Genomic DNA, 16,269 nt, shown 5'->3' on the forward strand with positions numbered 1-16,269 from the left:
TACTAGTGTCCACAGTGCCGGCACAATAAGTACCGACATAAGCAATCATTTGCCAATATTTTTTTTGTTTTGTTTTAGAACATAAGGGTTATCAAGGACCGTTAAAAAACTGTTCACTTATCAACCTATGGCAGTCTGCGAACTGCACTCTTTTCGTAGAACAGTTATTGACACAGACTGGATTTCTGTTTCTTCAAGGCAGTGCGTGAACGAAGCGTATGATGAGTTTCTTAATATATTCAAATATATTTATGTCACTTCTTTTTCGTATAAAAGGATTGTCGTTAGAAAGCGATTAAGTAAGGTATGGGTTACCCCAGCAATTTTACAAATGATACGAAAAAAAAAATCGCTTAAATCAGGCGTATTTTTTTTTAAAGATGACGGGGATCTTACCATTTTCAAAAGATATCGCGATCAGCTTGCATCTGCTCTAAAAAAAATCAAAAACAGAATATCATAGACATCTATTTCATGACTCACACCAGGGATGGGCAAAATACATGCAAATATGTATCGAAATACAAATACAAAATACTTCGTCAAAAATGTATTTAAATACAAATCTAATTACATTTCCAAAAAAGCATTTAAGTACAAGATACAAATACAACCAAATGTATTTGGTCTCCTCCAAATACTTTTCCAAAGACATTCCTCAAAATTTACGTCAGCGACTTCAGGGCACCTGCAATGGGTTTCCGGGTATCTCATTTTAATTTTGCATCGCACACTCGGGGGGGTCAGTGTGCGAGGCTCTAGTAACGTAATAGAAATATAATCACAAAATATTGCAATCAGCTTGGACGTAATAGGTGAAAAAAGTACAAAGCTTCAAGCAGCTTTTTTTGTCGATTACATTTTGGTATAGACCAACAAAACCCGAGACGACCAAGACGCGCAGTACTAGCTGGAGAATGTTTTGTCGTTGCAACTCGCACCAGTTACGAAAATCTGGACGACCCGCGTATTTAGAATGTTCCAGGCAAAAATGTGGATGGAAATCAGGCTGGAAAGCATCACAAGTTGTCACAGGCACTTATTTAGCCAGTCTGCGTGTGAACGTCGATTTCGTCACTATTCTTGCCCTGGACTAGCACCATAATCGCAAAGTCACTAAACGTTTGTGCTTGATTCAGTTACTCTGCATTCGGTGCAGAACGTAGTTTTGTTCCTGCTCTGGACAGTGGCAATAAATTTGAGGGATGTATTTTCGCTGACAAAATTGTATTTAATTACAATTTTATTTGAAATACCCACGTTTTAGTATTTAAATACACACGTCAAATACATTACCCAATATGTAATTAAATACAAATACAAAATACACAAAGTATTTTAAATACGAATTTCAAATACTTGTATTTGAAATACTGCCCATCCCTGACTCACACTAAAAGCGCCCTGTCATTGCTTGGCCTTCGGTAAACAACGTGCTTCAACCCAGCAAACATACGAAACAAATAGATTCGCTTTCAATTGCGGGTGAATTCGTAACAGGGGTGCAGCTTTCGGAGCATTTTAGCCGCCACTTTACAAACACCCATTAAAAAGCACACAATGAGAGTGCGTCCTCGTTCATCGTAAATAGGGTAAATGAAACTATTTTTCTGGCACCTACGGACCAATCAGAAGTGTTTCGTGTATTTATTGGACTGAGTAATGGCAAACTTCATGACATAGATAACATACGAATAAAGCCTGTTCACTTTGTGATAGATGTCATTTCCCCATTATCAGTTTATACCTTGAAAGGAGTCATAAAACGATTTTCCAACTTTTCCCTGTTTAGCTTTCCTCCTCAACTCATAATTCGCGAATTTTACCAAACAGTTCAAGAAGACGGAAAGTCACCTCTTGCTCGGACTCTGGTTTGTGTAGCCGTGCACAGCCATTGTCCCCCTAGAAGATTAGCCCGTCACTCAAAATTCAGACAAAAGTTACTTTCCCCACATCGTTCACCCCGAAGCTGACAGTGCTGTGGAAGCTACGGGCTTGTTGAGCTAGCCACACGTTTCCCACGTGATCACGCTCTCTCGCGCATACTTACGCGCACAGAATGAAGTCAGGTTATGAAAGCGAGGCGGCTGATTGGTCCGTCAAACGCGTCGCTTCCACCGCAATGTCAGCTTAGGGGTGAAGGAAATAAATGAGATCCGGTATCGTGTGACGTGCGATTGGGGCCCGGTGACGCGCTACGGGGGCCCGGTGATGCGCTGCGGGGGCCCGGTGACGCGCTGCGGGGCCCGGTGACGCCCATCGGGGACTAAGGATGTATCACGGTGAAAACGCACAGAGCTTACGAAGGGAAGGAGGTACAAAATAGTCCGCTGTGTTTTCAAATTTTCTTACCGAAAGTCAGGCTTTTGACTTTCTACCTCATTTTTCTTTTGGCCCACTGAACGATGTGCTATTAGTAAAATCTCAATATAAATTGATTTATTCCAGCCCAGAATTCGTTTCATGGGCCCTTTAACTTGATCTTGTCAACTGGCCAATTTCCAAATAACATGGGATTCGCAAAAGTTTCTGTATTACATAAGGGGTGGGGGCAAATCATAGTTACAAATGATAGACCGATATCTCTTCTGCCCATCTTTTCTAAAGTGCTAGAAAAAAGTATTGTGTGACATTTAAACGATTTCTTTGTCCAACATTCAGCGTTAACGGACTCAATTTAGATTTCAGAAGGGAGTCCACAGAATGTGCATTATTATCTCAAAAGTAACTTTTATTGCGTAATATAGAACATAAAAAATTGACGCTGGGGCATTTTATTGATTGTAGTAAAGCATTCGACTGCCTTAATCATACAACGCTCCTGAATAAGCTCTCATCTTAAAGTGTACGGGCACCTCTCTAGGCAGTATACTTGGCCCGCTGTTGTTCAATGTGCGTATCAATGATATAGTAAATATTTTCCATAAATCACGTGTCATTATCTATGCCGAAGACACTAGTATTTTCGTGTCTGCGACGAATATTGATAAACTTTTTACAAACAGAAACAATTTGCTGGAGATTTTTTTTATGGTCGGAGGAAAACGGTCTGAAGGTAAATGCTGCCAAGCTGAAGGCTGCTTTCCAACCTGTAAATAAACTCAATAATAATAGTTAGGCTCTAACCATTGGTAGCCGTCAGATTGGAATAATAAGCTATCATGAAATGCTATGTGTAATTTTTTCAGAATTTATGCAGTGGGATCATTACATAGAATACTTCGCTCACAAACCGGCAAAAGTGGTTGGTATTATCGGTCAATGTCGGTTTCTATTGCCTACGAATGTTGAAACTCAAGTTTATCATGCTTTGTTTAGTTCTCAAATTATTTATTGCCACCTGGTATGGGGCACCACCAATAAAACAAATATCAGTAGACTAAAGATTCCACAAAAAAAGATGTTGCGTTTTATGGCGAGTGTTCCCTATGGTACTCATAACGAACCATTGTTTTCAATCCATAATGTTATGAAAGTCTCTTGTGTCTATGACTATCATTTTTTGTCTTCGTATTTATTCGTATCTGTAGAGTTCATTGCTTTTTTATCCGTTCTATCAAATCAAACCAAACGCGAATCCGTCATCAACATCCGTCGCAAAGAGTTCTGAAATGTTCCTCATTTTCGCACCAATTATGCATTACAATCCCTTGTTAATAACCTGCCTAAACTGCTGAACAGATTCATTACAGGTGGTGTTGATATTCATTGCGTAACAAAAAAAAATTACTGTATGCTCATTTTGTTTAGGTACACATTGTTATTTCCTTTTGCTTTCATTTATAAACGAAGTCATGTACCTATATGGGCACCGGACCCTGTCAAGTCTCTTCATTGAGGCTTTTTGTCTGGTGTCCTCGATACTATTTGGCGGAAATAAATTCATTATAAATTCAATTCAATTCAATACTAATTCAACATTATTTACACAAAATAAAATCCGTAACATACATTCGAATGAATGTATCGAAAATCAAGGAAATTCGCGATCATTCTCTAAAAAGGGTGTGGTGTTTGCTTAATGTGTGATTAGTAGTAAGCTATGATTTTTCTTATAAGAAAATATAAAGTGTAGTCTTGTTTATATGGCCACAATTGCAGCTTTTATGTTCTCAGTTGTACGTGGTGACTTCGTCCATGGTTACTATTCTGGCTAATATTGTGACGTGGATATGATTAATTACCTGACATTAGTACGTAACATGCTATCTTACAAACTAGTGATATTCTTTGTAATGCATATTAATAATTATTTTCTTATGATGGTGTGATAATGATAATTATCACATCGTCATATGTTAATTTATACGGGTAATCTTAAAAAGATCACACTCGAAAAGGCAATTAAACCAACCTTTAATAAATAATTAAAGAAGACCAGCGCAAGTCCTTATCCAGAAATAAAAAAACAGCAACCTACGGTTTCCCCGGTTCACTATACTTCAATATCAGCAAAAATAGAAGAGAAACAAAAATGTAAACTGAAGATGTAGGAGTAAAACAAATTGTAATTCACAATGGGTAACTACCATGCACGTCTGCGAAAGAGTACATACACCATAGCAATTTTCTTTCGGAGTTTTTAAAGTAAATAAAGGGAGAAAGACAGCTAAATAGGCCTCGCCTACGGGTTCTCACCAGTGCTCGCAGCTGGCCTGAGTCGGCCCCCATTACTCCAATAAAGACCTTTCAAATAACTTTATATTGTTCCTTACAAGAGGATTGTCCCCGTTTTCCCCTCTACTGTCAACATTATTTTTTTTATTTTTATTTATTTATTTATCAATACTGTCGTCTTTCTTCGCAGCCAAGTGATTTGTATTTTGTTAAGACTTAAAAAGTGTGAGTCCGTGCGACAGACTCTCTTCCTAGCCCGAGCTGAGCCGAACAGAGAAAACGTTTGGATAGACACACAATTCCGGTCCTTTTACATTGTCGGCAGACTGCCAACGTGAAGAACCACGGCTCAGCTGCCGGAAGAAAGGTGTGCTTATTTTGTGAATATATCGGCCTCTTAAGGCGTCGAGAATTGTTTTCGGCCAATTAGGCACGAGAAAATGAAACAAAAAGAAAAGCCCAATGCGCGGACCAAAATATTTTATCGTGCAAGCACGGCAATCGTCACAGCCTGCGCTCGAGCCCGTGAAAAGTGGGAGATACCCGCACGGACTTTTGATTAGGCTTGAGCCCATGCAGAAGCTTCCCCATCCATCACAGATTTCCCTTCGGGAGATCAGAACCCAGCAACCTCGCCCTTCCTTCGCTTCTCCTGGGGGAGAAAGAGAGAGAGAGATAAATACTTTTAAATAGAGGTATAAAACAAAAGAAAAATAAAAAAAAAACGTTTTCTCTAACCTGCAGCACTTGAAGTATAACAGGTTAAACGCCAATAGAGTTTCAAAAGAACCTTAACATTTAAATATAAAAGCCAATTTATGAAGTAAAAATGAGGGGAAGAAGACACGTGGTTCATGAGCATCTCGGAAGACAGCCTGCTCCTTTTAATTCATCTAGAGTCCTAGACCTTTGGTGTCCAGTCCATACTTCCTTGAGAAGACATATTGAGACATTAATGCGTCGCCTGCAACCACATGTCTTCTACAGCGGCAGCTTTCTCTGCCGTATTCACCAGGTGGAAACACCGAGCTGTGAGCGTGGCCACCCCGTGGAAGTCGTTGAGCATATCATAATGGACTGTTCAAGATGCGACCAGTGAAGAAACTCGATTACGCGTGTCCTAAGCATACTCGACAATCGCTGAATTAAAGCTTTGGATTGGGCTAGTTGATTCATTGTGATCTAGACGACTAAAACGCGCAAAAAACAAAAAGAAACATCGACGAAGAAGCATGTGTGCTGGATGGTTTGCTTTGATTAAATCAGTTGAAATTTAGTGCCAGTCCGTGTTGTATGTGTCTCTTCTTCGCCAGTGTTCTTATTTCTTTTTTGCGCTTTTTAGTTTCTTAGATAAATAATCGCTCTTTTTCTTTGGCCAAAGTTTTTGGTCCTTCGCCAAATTTAAAAAGGAATAAGGGGGCATCCACTTTACTAAGTGATTCTCTTAGAGGCACAAAAACAGTCGCCAGATATTAGGTAATATTCGAAGGTTAAAATACAGCACTACGCAGCTCGTAAAAAGCAATGGCGTTTTTTATCGTAATTTTATTACTATGTTACGCTAACCTAGTGTACATACCTACATATGTATTAATTACGTAATCGCTTCTCTCGCCGTGTGGAAGTTTCCTTTTTATGTGCATGTTATCCTTGAATATTATTCATAGTGTACTAAATCTATAGTTGGAGATCATATATCACGCATACTGTACATTACATGATTTGAAGTAGCCGGTCCCAGGATATGGGTATTACCGTACTTTTCGTACTATTGTCCGAGGACTATACATGCTGAAAAGTTGAAATTTTAAACGGCGCGGACTATCTACAAGTGCGGACTATACAAGGTTTTGTATTTCTTTAGATCGTTTACTGTGACAAGATGCGAAGGATATTATAAGTAACAGAGTATATTATGAGTGAATCATGTATGATAAAAGCTTCTTTGCGAGATAATATAGCAGGCATTTGTCAAGGTGCGCTGTTTATGCTAATTTTCACGGTCGGATTAGGAACTAAGTGCGCACTTTGCACCGCGTGCGGACTATTCACCGGGTGCGGACTATCTAAACGAGAACTTTAGTCGTTGACCCCAAATTCGTCCTTGCGGACTGTACACCGAATGCGGACTATAGTCCGGAAAATACGGAAACTCATCAACTCATAAAATAAGCATTCAAATGAATTGAACATCAGCTGGCATTTATTTTATGCGTATATCGATATTCCTCCTAATACGTAAATATTCTTGTTCTCTATTTCTTCATCTTGTTCGTATTCTGTAGTAATGTTGTTTATAGGCAGTCCAAGGATATTTTTCTACGTAGCATCATTCATTTCCTGTGTAATCCGGATTGCACATGGTCATTTAGTTTCTGAGAAAGAAAGATGTTGTAACAGTAAGAAAGCACACAACGAACAGAAGGAAGAAAACAGGCATGTACAAGCTTTCAGCTCAGAACAACATAAATTTGACCCCAGCGAACTCTGCAGTGTGCACTAGCAAATGTCGGTGGGGGAAAGGGAGGGAGCGAGAGGGAGGACAACGGAGAAGAAAGGAAGATAGCATTTTCGCATACGGAAACAATTTGACGACCAATGGCCGGTAGAAGCGCGAACTTGTTGTTCAAGGTGATACAAGTGAAGTCCGGGGACACGCCGGCCTCAGAAACGCGAGTTCTGGCTTAGGCAACGTGAGGGAAGGGGCAGGGCTGGATTAAAGGGGCCCTGCAATCATATTTAAGCGTCTACCTTTTTTGCGGTTTCCACGTCTTTTGAGGTTCGAGCAAGCCAGCGGGCACGGAGAGAGTAACTAAATATCAGTGCGTTATATTTTAACCGGACGACGCGGAAACCTCCTCCACCGACGACGGCGACCCGCGGTACCGAAAGCGCGCAAAATGTGACGTATTTGGTCCTGTGCTTACTACTGGTCAGAGCCGCTAAAATCTTCTTTTTGGTCGAAATACAAAATATAAGTGGCGCGAACCGTTTCAATTGTTTATAAAAGTACTTTTTCTTCAGTTTTTTAGATCAGAAAAGAAACGAATGCAGTTTATAAAATACGGAAACAAGAAATGACCCGTGGACATAGCCGCCACCAAGCGGCGGTAAAGGCGGCGCATACTAGAAAGGAGTAAAGAGTCAAAGTACAGGCTAGCTGGTGGAAATCAACCATTTCGTCGTTTACCCTGAGACTGGGCGGTTTTTCGAAGAGCAGAAGTAACAGAATTGAGACCTGTCTGTTTTTTCTGTTACTTCTGCTCTTCAAAAAAAAACCCAGTCTCAGGGTAAACGACGAAATGGTAGAAAGGAGTAGTGGTATCAGGCGCCGACACGGAAAGGTCTCGGATGTACGCGGCGGCGCTGCGGTCGTATGGACAGGGGGATCCGACCGGCTGCGAGCGTTCCCAAGGCCTTCGGCGAGAAGGTTTGTCTGGCGATTTGGCCGTTTCGCACTATGGCAGCGCGAAGTGGCTCCCATTTTGAACTGAGGCCAGATTCGCGAAACGATCTTACGCCAAAAATGTGCGTTAGAAAAACTTAAGAACAAATCCGTATTCACGAAACGAAATTTTCGTAAGTTTTGCGCAGGTTACGACGAAATCCCACGACAGCTCCGAAGCTGTCTTACGCACTTCTTACGATCAAATCAGCATGGCCGACAGCGTCGCTCAGTTGGTCGCGACAACCAACGGATGTTTATTTTTCTACGTGCGCTTCTCACGCGTCCCGACTTCAAGCAGCAAGAAACAAGTAAAAAGTACTTGAAACAGACCACGACGAACGAACAAGAACGCTGGATCCACAGACACCCGGGAAAAACTCATAGGGCCACGAGTACGGACTCCGACCGATCGGCAGATAGGCCTAGCAGGCACTCCGACTCGGCGCAGCGATGATCTGACGGTCCTTGGCGAAGACCGTCTGCCCACGACCGGCTGGCGTGCTGAGTGGAATATGCCCGCGCGACCCTTGTGAACCCTTCCCGTATTATAGTTTGATCGCTGACCTCAATTCTAGATTAAGAGGTCAATCTCTTCCTCTTGTCATCTCCTTGTTTTCCGAGGCAACGGTGACGAACGCTGTCGTCGAAAAGGGGCTCTCATCGATTTTATCTCTGTTTTGTGTGATATCAAGCTCAAATAAACGCCGTATGGATTACCTTCGCAACATGGTATGTACACTTTGTTATTAGTATTCCATTTTATTCTGATACGACTGCACCTCACTGTCGATCGCTGTAACAGTTCGTGGGTCGCAATGCCGGTCCAACCTTTCTTCGAAGGGTGTCACGTCAGCATCGAGTTCCAATTGTAAAGGATCAGTCCCGAAGCGCTTATCAATTCGCGGTCCAACAGCGCAAATCCAGCACTTTGATCAAACGCGCGCGTCCGCTCCGCAGTGTGAACAGGCATTTACGTGGCTCTTGCTTACACTGTCGTAGTTCAAACGTATATTTTTTAACGTCGGCTCGCTCCTGCATCTCCGAGACCGCAAAAAACGCCGCGGCGATTTGTTCCCATCTACGTCGCTTTGCAAACGACTGCGGGCCGTCTTTTACCAACGATGACAGTTGTGTTGACTTGGTAGCGATCGAGTTCGTAGCAGTCAATGGGGGTGGTTACGCATCCCGGCCTCGGCATTCGGGCGAGTTTAAATCGTGTTAGCGTCGACATATCACTGCACGGATACGAACCCCAGACCAGCGGTGGCAGAAAGGCCGCCTGTGTTTGTTAGGAAAAATCCACGTGCTCCGAACGGCTCCGAACGGCTCCGAACAAATGCCGAGCTCTCCGATTGGTTGTTCGTGCTGCCGAAGACGCCATCGCCATAGCAACAGCATCGGTAAGTTTTAGTTTTTCCGCACGACAACGTCGCTTTCCTCCTCTCACTTAAGAACGCGTTCGTGAATACCGATTTGTCCTCTTCTTACGATGTTCTTAACTTACGAACTTCTTAGCTAAGTTGTCGTAAACTAAGAAGCTCTTCGTGAGTCTGGCCTCTGATCTTTACCCCGTGTTTGCTGTCGTTTGTGGCCAATGCAGTGTCATGCCGAATTAGTGTTTAATCGCGCAGCAAATGCAATGAAAGCGCACTGGCTGCCCGCTGCATACAGTCTATCCAGAACATGATTTAGTGGCGCCCTCTCGCGCCGTCGACACGGAGTGCGGCAGCCGTGAGCGCTCGGTGAGCTCACATACCCCTCCTCTAGTTCACGGCCACTCAAGCAGCCAAGGACGTCATGAGGGAGGTTACTTTTTGCTTGTTTTTGTAATTCTAATTTGCCTATAACTTTTAAAATAAAGCGAATTTCTAGAAAAGAAAAGTTTCACTAAGTTACTACGTTCAGTGCGCTCAGGTTCGGTGCAAATTAAAAGCCAGTAAAAAAGTCCTTGCAGGCCCCTTTTAAGACACGGGCTAAGGGGGCTGCAGCCCTGGGCCCCAGGCTGTCAGGGGGCCCCAGCTGGCCCCTGAAAGTTTAAAAATATTAGTTTTTTTTTCCGCTTTTTTAATGAAAGTTTAGGCAGAAAGCAGAAGAAACACTCCGAAGGGCCTCTGGCGCATTGGCCTTCTCGTTTTCTTTTCCTGAACAAGGAAACAAGGATGCCATAAAGTTCCCGTCTCTAAATCAGCTGGCGTTTGTGAGCTCGTTGTACAAGAGCGTGCCTGAACAACAAAATATAACACGGCCTCCCAAGCCCCTAGTTAGATTTTTTTTTAATTGGAGCTTGATGGAGGGGCGGTTATGAAGCTTTCTTTTGCACTAGGGCACCCTTAGCGTGTTTTACAGACAATTGTGAGAAGGAAGTTAAGCAAGCGTTAAGCAAGCAACGCAGGTGGTTCACACATGTTGTTTTAAACCTTTTCGCGAAACTCCATATGGAGTTTATTCCCGAACGATAAGTCTGGAACAAGCGAAGGGCTACCCGTAAATCTTCCGGACACCGTCTCTATAGCCACCAACAAAGAGGCGTTTCAAGGAGCCGGCTCTTAAGAGCCGGTTTCTCGAACAGATGTAAGAGTAAGAAAGCACAAACGAACAGAAGGACGAAAACAGACATGTACAAGCTCTCAGTTTACAGCGGCATATACAGTATTTGACGCAAGTGATCTCTGCACCAAAAAAAAACGTCGGTGGGTAAAGGGGAAGGCAGCGAGAGGGAGAAGAAGGAAAGGGGGAGAAGGGTGCAAGAGGATGACCCCAGGAGAAGGAAAAATAGCATTTTCGCATGCGGAAACAATTTGACGACCCAAGGCCGATAGAAGGACGAACTTGTTGTTCAAGGTGGTGCAAGTGGATTCCGGGGAAACGCTGCCCTCAGAAGCGCAAGTTCTGGCATAGTCAACGTGAGGGAAGGGGTTGCTATATTTCTGATGGCCGTCGTCATCCTATAAGCCTCAACTATCTCTCTCCCGTAGTGCTCCCGGTGTCCCCCGACAACTTTAGACTCGTTAAACAGTGGGGTGAACGCCTGGGAATCCCTGCCGTGAACTATAATAAAATGAAATGACCCCTCTGGCTGTGCCGGGCATTCGATGTTGTGTTCGCGGAGGCGATCGTTTAGGTATCGGCCTGTTTGGCCGATATATTCCGCTTTAGATGTCAAAGGAATCGAATTCTGTGGTGTCAGCGCAGAGAAACAATCACACACCAGAAACTCAGAAAGACAAGCACACGCGCTGAACTTACAACTCTTGAACTTACACAAGGATTGTTGGAACTTTCGCGAGGACGGCATCGGATTCCCTCTGCGGGGAGGATGCACGCGAGGAGCGAGCTGAACCTCGCACCACGGCTTGTCTCGGCGGAGACGATTTACGATCGCGCGCGGGGGTCGAGATGTAAACTTCGTACCCGCAGCGGCCGGATGCAGCCGCGAAGATCAACAGCTGGGAAAGTGGAGACGGACAGAACGAAAGCTGGAACGCTACGGATCGGAGAACGAGAAAGTGGCTCGTCTGTTTGGAACGTGTGTGTAGTGTGTGTAGTTCAAAATAAAAGTGTTGGGGTTTGTTGAGACTGATCGATATCTCGGAACGCCAAGAAGCAACAATTCCCTCAACAAAATAATTGGTGCCGAAACCCGGGACAGAGACTACTGCACTGCAAATGAAGCCGACGAGCAAGGTGTGATCGAATCGCCAGCAGACAGAGAAGAGAACGTAGCGACTGAACGAGCGGAACCTGGGAATCAACGGCAACATCTACGATAGACCGACACAAGCAAGCAGCACTGCAAGCGAGGACTGAACGGCAATGGACGTCCTCAAGAAAAAACGAAAAACGCATCGAACGCAAGTAACGAGGCTCCTCAGCGAGGCACAGGATTTATTACAATCAGCTACGCCGACCGTCGATGATCTCGATATATTGATCGAACGTCTAAGCCTCGCTCGGGACCAACTCAACCACGTAGATGCCGCGATCGAGTCGTTGATTTCCGAAAAAGAAGCAGAAGCAGAATTCACGCAAGTGATCGATTATTCTGACAAGATCGTCACGTGCCTAGCAAAGCTCAAAAGGAAAGTGAAAAGTCCGGAGGACAGCCAACGAACAAGCGGGAAACCGAACGAAGAGCGGGAAGCAAGAAAGGTGACATCAAAAATCAAGCTTCCCAAATTAGAGCTCATCAAGTTTAACGGACACCGAAGAAATTGGCAGCCCTTCTGGGAGCAATTTCAGACCGCCATCCATGGAAATCCGGAACTATCGTCCTCAGAAAAATTCAAGTACTTGAGGTCAGCCCTGACTGGTGATGGAGCAGCCGCCATCGCAGTACTGCACCCAACCGCTGAATGCTACGCCCACGCCATCGAGCTCCTGCAGCAGCGGTTCGGGAACCAGGCGGAGCTGATACAGGACCACATGACAGGGCTCATGGACATCAATCAGGTGCCGTCATCGCGCAGCGTCAGAGCTCTGCGGCGGGTCTACGACAGCGTCCAGGCTCACATCCGGGGCCTTCGGGCGTTGGGTGTGACGGATCAGTCATACTGTGCCATGCTCTACCCGGTTCTGCTTCGTGCGCTTCCGGACGACATGAGGCTCGAGTTCAACCGCAAGATGTCTTCGGGGAACGCCGAAAACGCCACCGCCGGGGGAACATCAGCAACCGACATCGGCTCCGACTCAGCAACGGAACAAGGACCCGTTAAGGAGGTGCGCGCGCTGCTGAATTTTCTCAAGATCGAGGTGGAGAGCCGGGAGAAAACATCCAAGGAACAACCCGAAGACGCCGGCGGTAAGCCTGCACATTGTTTTCCCATGCATGAACATCCGAAGAGGCGCCTAAACAACGCCAAGACTCGGAACGCTACCGCTACGGCCTTGCATGGCAGGATGGACAGCATGGAATGCTTTCTTTGCGAATCAAAGGCGCACAGCACACCAGACTGTAACGCGAAGATCGAACTCAAGGAAAAGAAGCGCAGGCTGCAAGCCGATCGCAGGTGCTTCCGGTGCACAAAGCCGAACCACACGGCAAGAATGTGTCGCGGCACGCTCCGTTGTGACAGGTGTGGAGGAAGGCATGTATCCACTATGTGTGATCCAGATTACTTGCCGGGACGAGCCGCCAGCGGATCGGATGAAACGCGGAAGAAAGACAAGACGCCTCTCAACCTGCATGTGAGCGAGAAGGGCAACAAACCGGCTGTCCTTCTGCAAACCGTTACCGCGTGGGTGGAAAGCAAGAACAGAAGAAAGTTGGCCCGCATTCTCTTCGACAGCGGTAGTCAGCGCTCCTTCATTACAGAGGAGCTGTCGAGGGGTCTTGGTTGCAAGCTTCTCGGAACGTAGGTTTTTACCGTCGGAGTGTTCGGTGGCAAGACTAGCGAACAAACGTACCGTAGAGTTCAAGTAGTTTTGAGTAATCGTCTAACCGGCCAGACATACGAGATAGACACCCTCGAGACGCGTTCTATCTGCGAACAAGAACTTCCAGGCCCGGATGAAGACATCCTGGTTAATATGGAGGAGCTCGGACTAACGGTTGGTGACGACCTGAACGGACTCGAGTGCAACGGAGTAGGAATCCTCTTGGGATCGGAGCACTACTGGGGATGCGTTACGGGAAGAGTCCGTCGATTGAGCGAGAACCTGACGGCAGTGGAGACCGCCTTTGGTTGGGCAGTACATGGACGTTCCCAGGCGACTGCAGCTGTTGTCAACTGTTCCCAAGTGATCGTCCTCAGAGCTGCCGTGAGCGACCAGGAGAACACGGCTGTCCTGAGAGGATTTTGGGAGCTTGAGAGTATGGGAGTTGTGGACGCAGAGGTCCAGGATCACTCCGATAGCGACATCATGCAGCGCTTTGAGAGAAGCATCACCAAATATGATCGAAGATACGAAGTGAGCCTCCCTTGGAAACTTGATGTAAAGCTTGATTGCAACCGAGAGATGGCTTGGAAGAGACTCGAAAGCCAACGAAAGGGGCTAAGCAAGAATCCTGAGCTCATGCAGAGATATGATCAGGCAGTCCGGCTTTACGTCGAGAACGGAATGGCTGAGAGGGTCGAGAGAGACGATAACTCGAATGAACGGGTGTACTACATGCCCCACCAGGCTGTTCTGCGAGAAGGCAGCAGTACGACGAAGATGAGAATCGTTTTCGACGCGTCTTCGCACGGACCGAACTGCAAGTCACTAAACGACAACCTGGAGAGCGGTCCGAACCTGAACCCAGACCTTGTTAGCCTGCTTCTCAACTTCAGGCAACACCCGGTGGCACTGGTTGCGGACGTCGAAAAGGCCTTCCTTCAAATTGAAGTAAACCCGGAGGATCGCAATGCTCTGCGGTTCCTCTGGTACAAAGAAATTCCTCAACCGAACCAAACAACTCCGGAAGTGGAAGTCTGGCGTATGACGAGGGTCATTTTCGGAGCCACGTCCAGCCCCTTTCTGTTGGCCGCGACCCTACGACATCATTTCAGAGAAATGGAGAGCGTATTCCCCAAGACAGCAGAGCGACTGGGTAGATCGGTCTACGTTGACGACCTCTTGACGGGCGCGGAAAGTGAAGAGGACGCCCGGACATTCTGCAACGAGGCGATCGAGATATTTGGAGCAGCGGGGATGAAGCTCCATAAGTGGGGCTCCAATAGCGCAGCCCTGTCGAAAATGCTTGAAGACAAGGGTCCCGATGAGAGACCATTGGGACAACAGACGGGTGTGTTGAAGGTACTCGGTCTGACGTGGAAGCCGAATGAAGACAGCCTTTCCTTTTCGGCAGAACACGTGATTGAATTCGCCCGCCAACGAAGAAACACCAAGCGTTTCGTGCTCCAGACGACAGCACGACTGTATGACCCCCTTGGTTTCCTTTCCCCCTTCGTGGTGCGAGCCAAGATCTTGTTTCAGGAAATCTGGAAGCTGAACCTGCGCTGGGACGATACACTGCCGGAAGAACTGATGAGTGGCTGGAACAACTGGTGCGACGAGCTCACCACACTTCAGCAAATTAACGTGCCCAGATTCTACGACAGCGAGCTGAAGGGCAACGTTGTACATCGAACGTTGCACGTATTCTCGGATGCCAGCACCTCCGCATACGGATCGATGATCTTCATCTGCTCGACGGATGACACCGGAGAAACTACCGCGACACTCTTACTGGCTAAGTGCCGCGTGTCGCCCCTGAAGGAAATCTGCCTTGCTAGATTAGAGCTCATGGCATGCTTGATCGGATCGAGGCTGTTTAAGTACGTAAGGACACACCTCGAAATCAAAGTGGATGAAGTCCACTTCTGGACGGATTCTATGATCGCTCTGCATTGGATTAGGGGAGAGCCATCCAGGTGGAAGACATTCGTGAAAAATAGAGTACAAGAAATTCAAGCAAACAACGAGAAGGCAATGTGGCACCACTGCCCGGGGAAAGAAAATCCTGCCGACCTGATGACACGAGGGCTGTCCGCGGATCGACTGCTGTCTGCACCGCTCTGGTGGAACGGACCAACTTGGTTGCTACTGCCCGCGACAGAGTGGCCTGGGGAAAGTGACGAGGAGCTTTCCCACGACGGGCTCGAGGAGAGGACTCCAAGAGCAGAGCTCTTCGAGGTAACTGCAACTGTACCGGAAGAGTTGCTGGACATCTCAAGGTTCAGCTCGGCCTTGAAACTCCACAGAACAACGGCCTGGATTTTACGGTTCATCTATAACCTCAGATCGTCAGAAAAAAGGATGGGACCACTGACCGCCGAGGAGATCCACGTAGCGCAAACACACTGGATAACGAGAGCACAAAGATCAGCGTTTGCCTCCGATATAGATTGTGCAGCAAAGAGAATGTCGCCCCCACCTGGGTCGCTCTTGCGTGACTTTCGCACTTTCATCGATGAAGAGGGATTACTGAGGATCAGCGGTCGACTCCAGTCATCGAACCTGACGCAAGAAGAACGCCACCCCATTGTACTGCCTAAGGAGCATCGATACTCAACGTTGCTGACTATCGACGCACATCGCCAGGTACTGCACGCGGGAGCCAGGGACACTCTCGTGCAGCTGCGCGAGAAGTACTGGATCCTCCGCGGAAGACAGCTGGTAAAGAAAGTAGTGCGTGCGTGTGTGACCTGCCAGCGATTCAACGCGACTCCTGCAAGTGCTCCAACGGGACCCTTGCCGGCGGATCGTACAACGCGAGCGGACCC

The 16,269-nt window shown here is 46.3% G+C and overlaps 1 protein-coding gene across 1 annotated transcript in view; it reads left to right on the forward strand.

Moving 5' to 3' along the window:
* Nucleotides 1-13,420, forward strand: part of LOC121836848 — a 63,090-nt gene extending 49,670 nt beyond the window's left edge. Inside the window, exon 2 of the mRNA XM_042292122.1 lies at nt 12,116-13,420. Coding sequence (XP_042148056.1) covers nt 12,116-13,420 — 1,305 coding nt within the window. The remainder of the gene's footprint in view (nt 1-12,115) is intronic.
* Nucleotides 13,421-16,269: the final 2,849 nt, after the last annotated feature.

Source organism: Ixodes scapularis, unplaced genomic scaffold, assembly GCF_016920785.2.
Source record: "Ixodes scapularis isolate PalLabHiFi unplaced genomic scaffold, ASM1692078v2 PGA_scaffold0__279_contigs__length_252992795, whole genome shotgun sequence".
Classification (NCBI taxonomy): Eukaryota; Metazoa; Arthropoda; class Arachnida; order Ixodida; family Ixodidae; genus Ixodes; species Ixodes scapularis.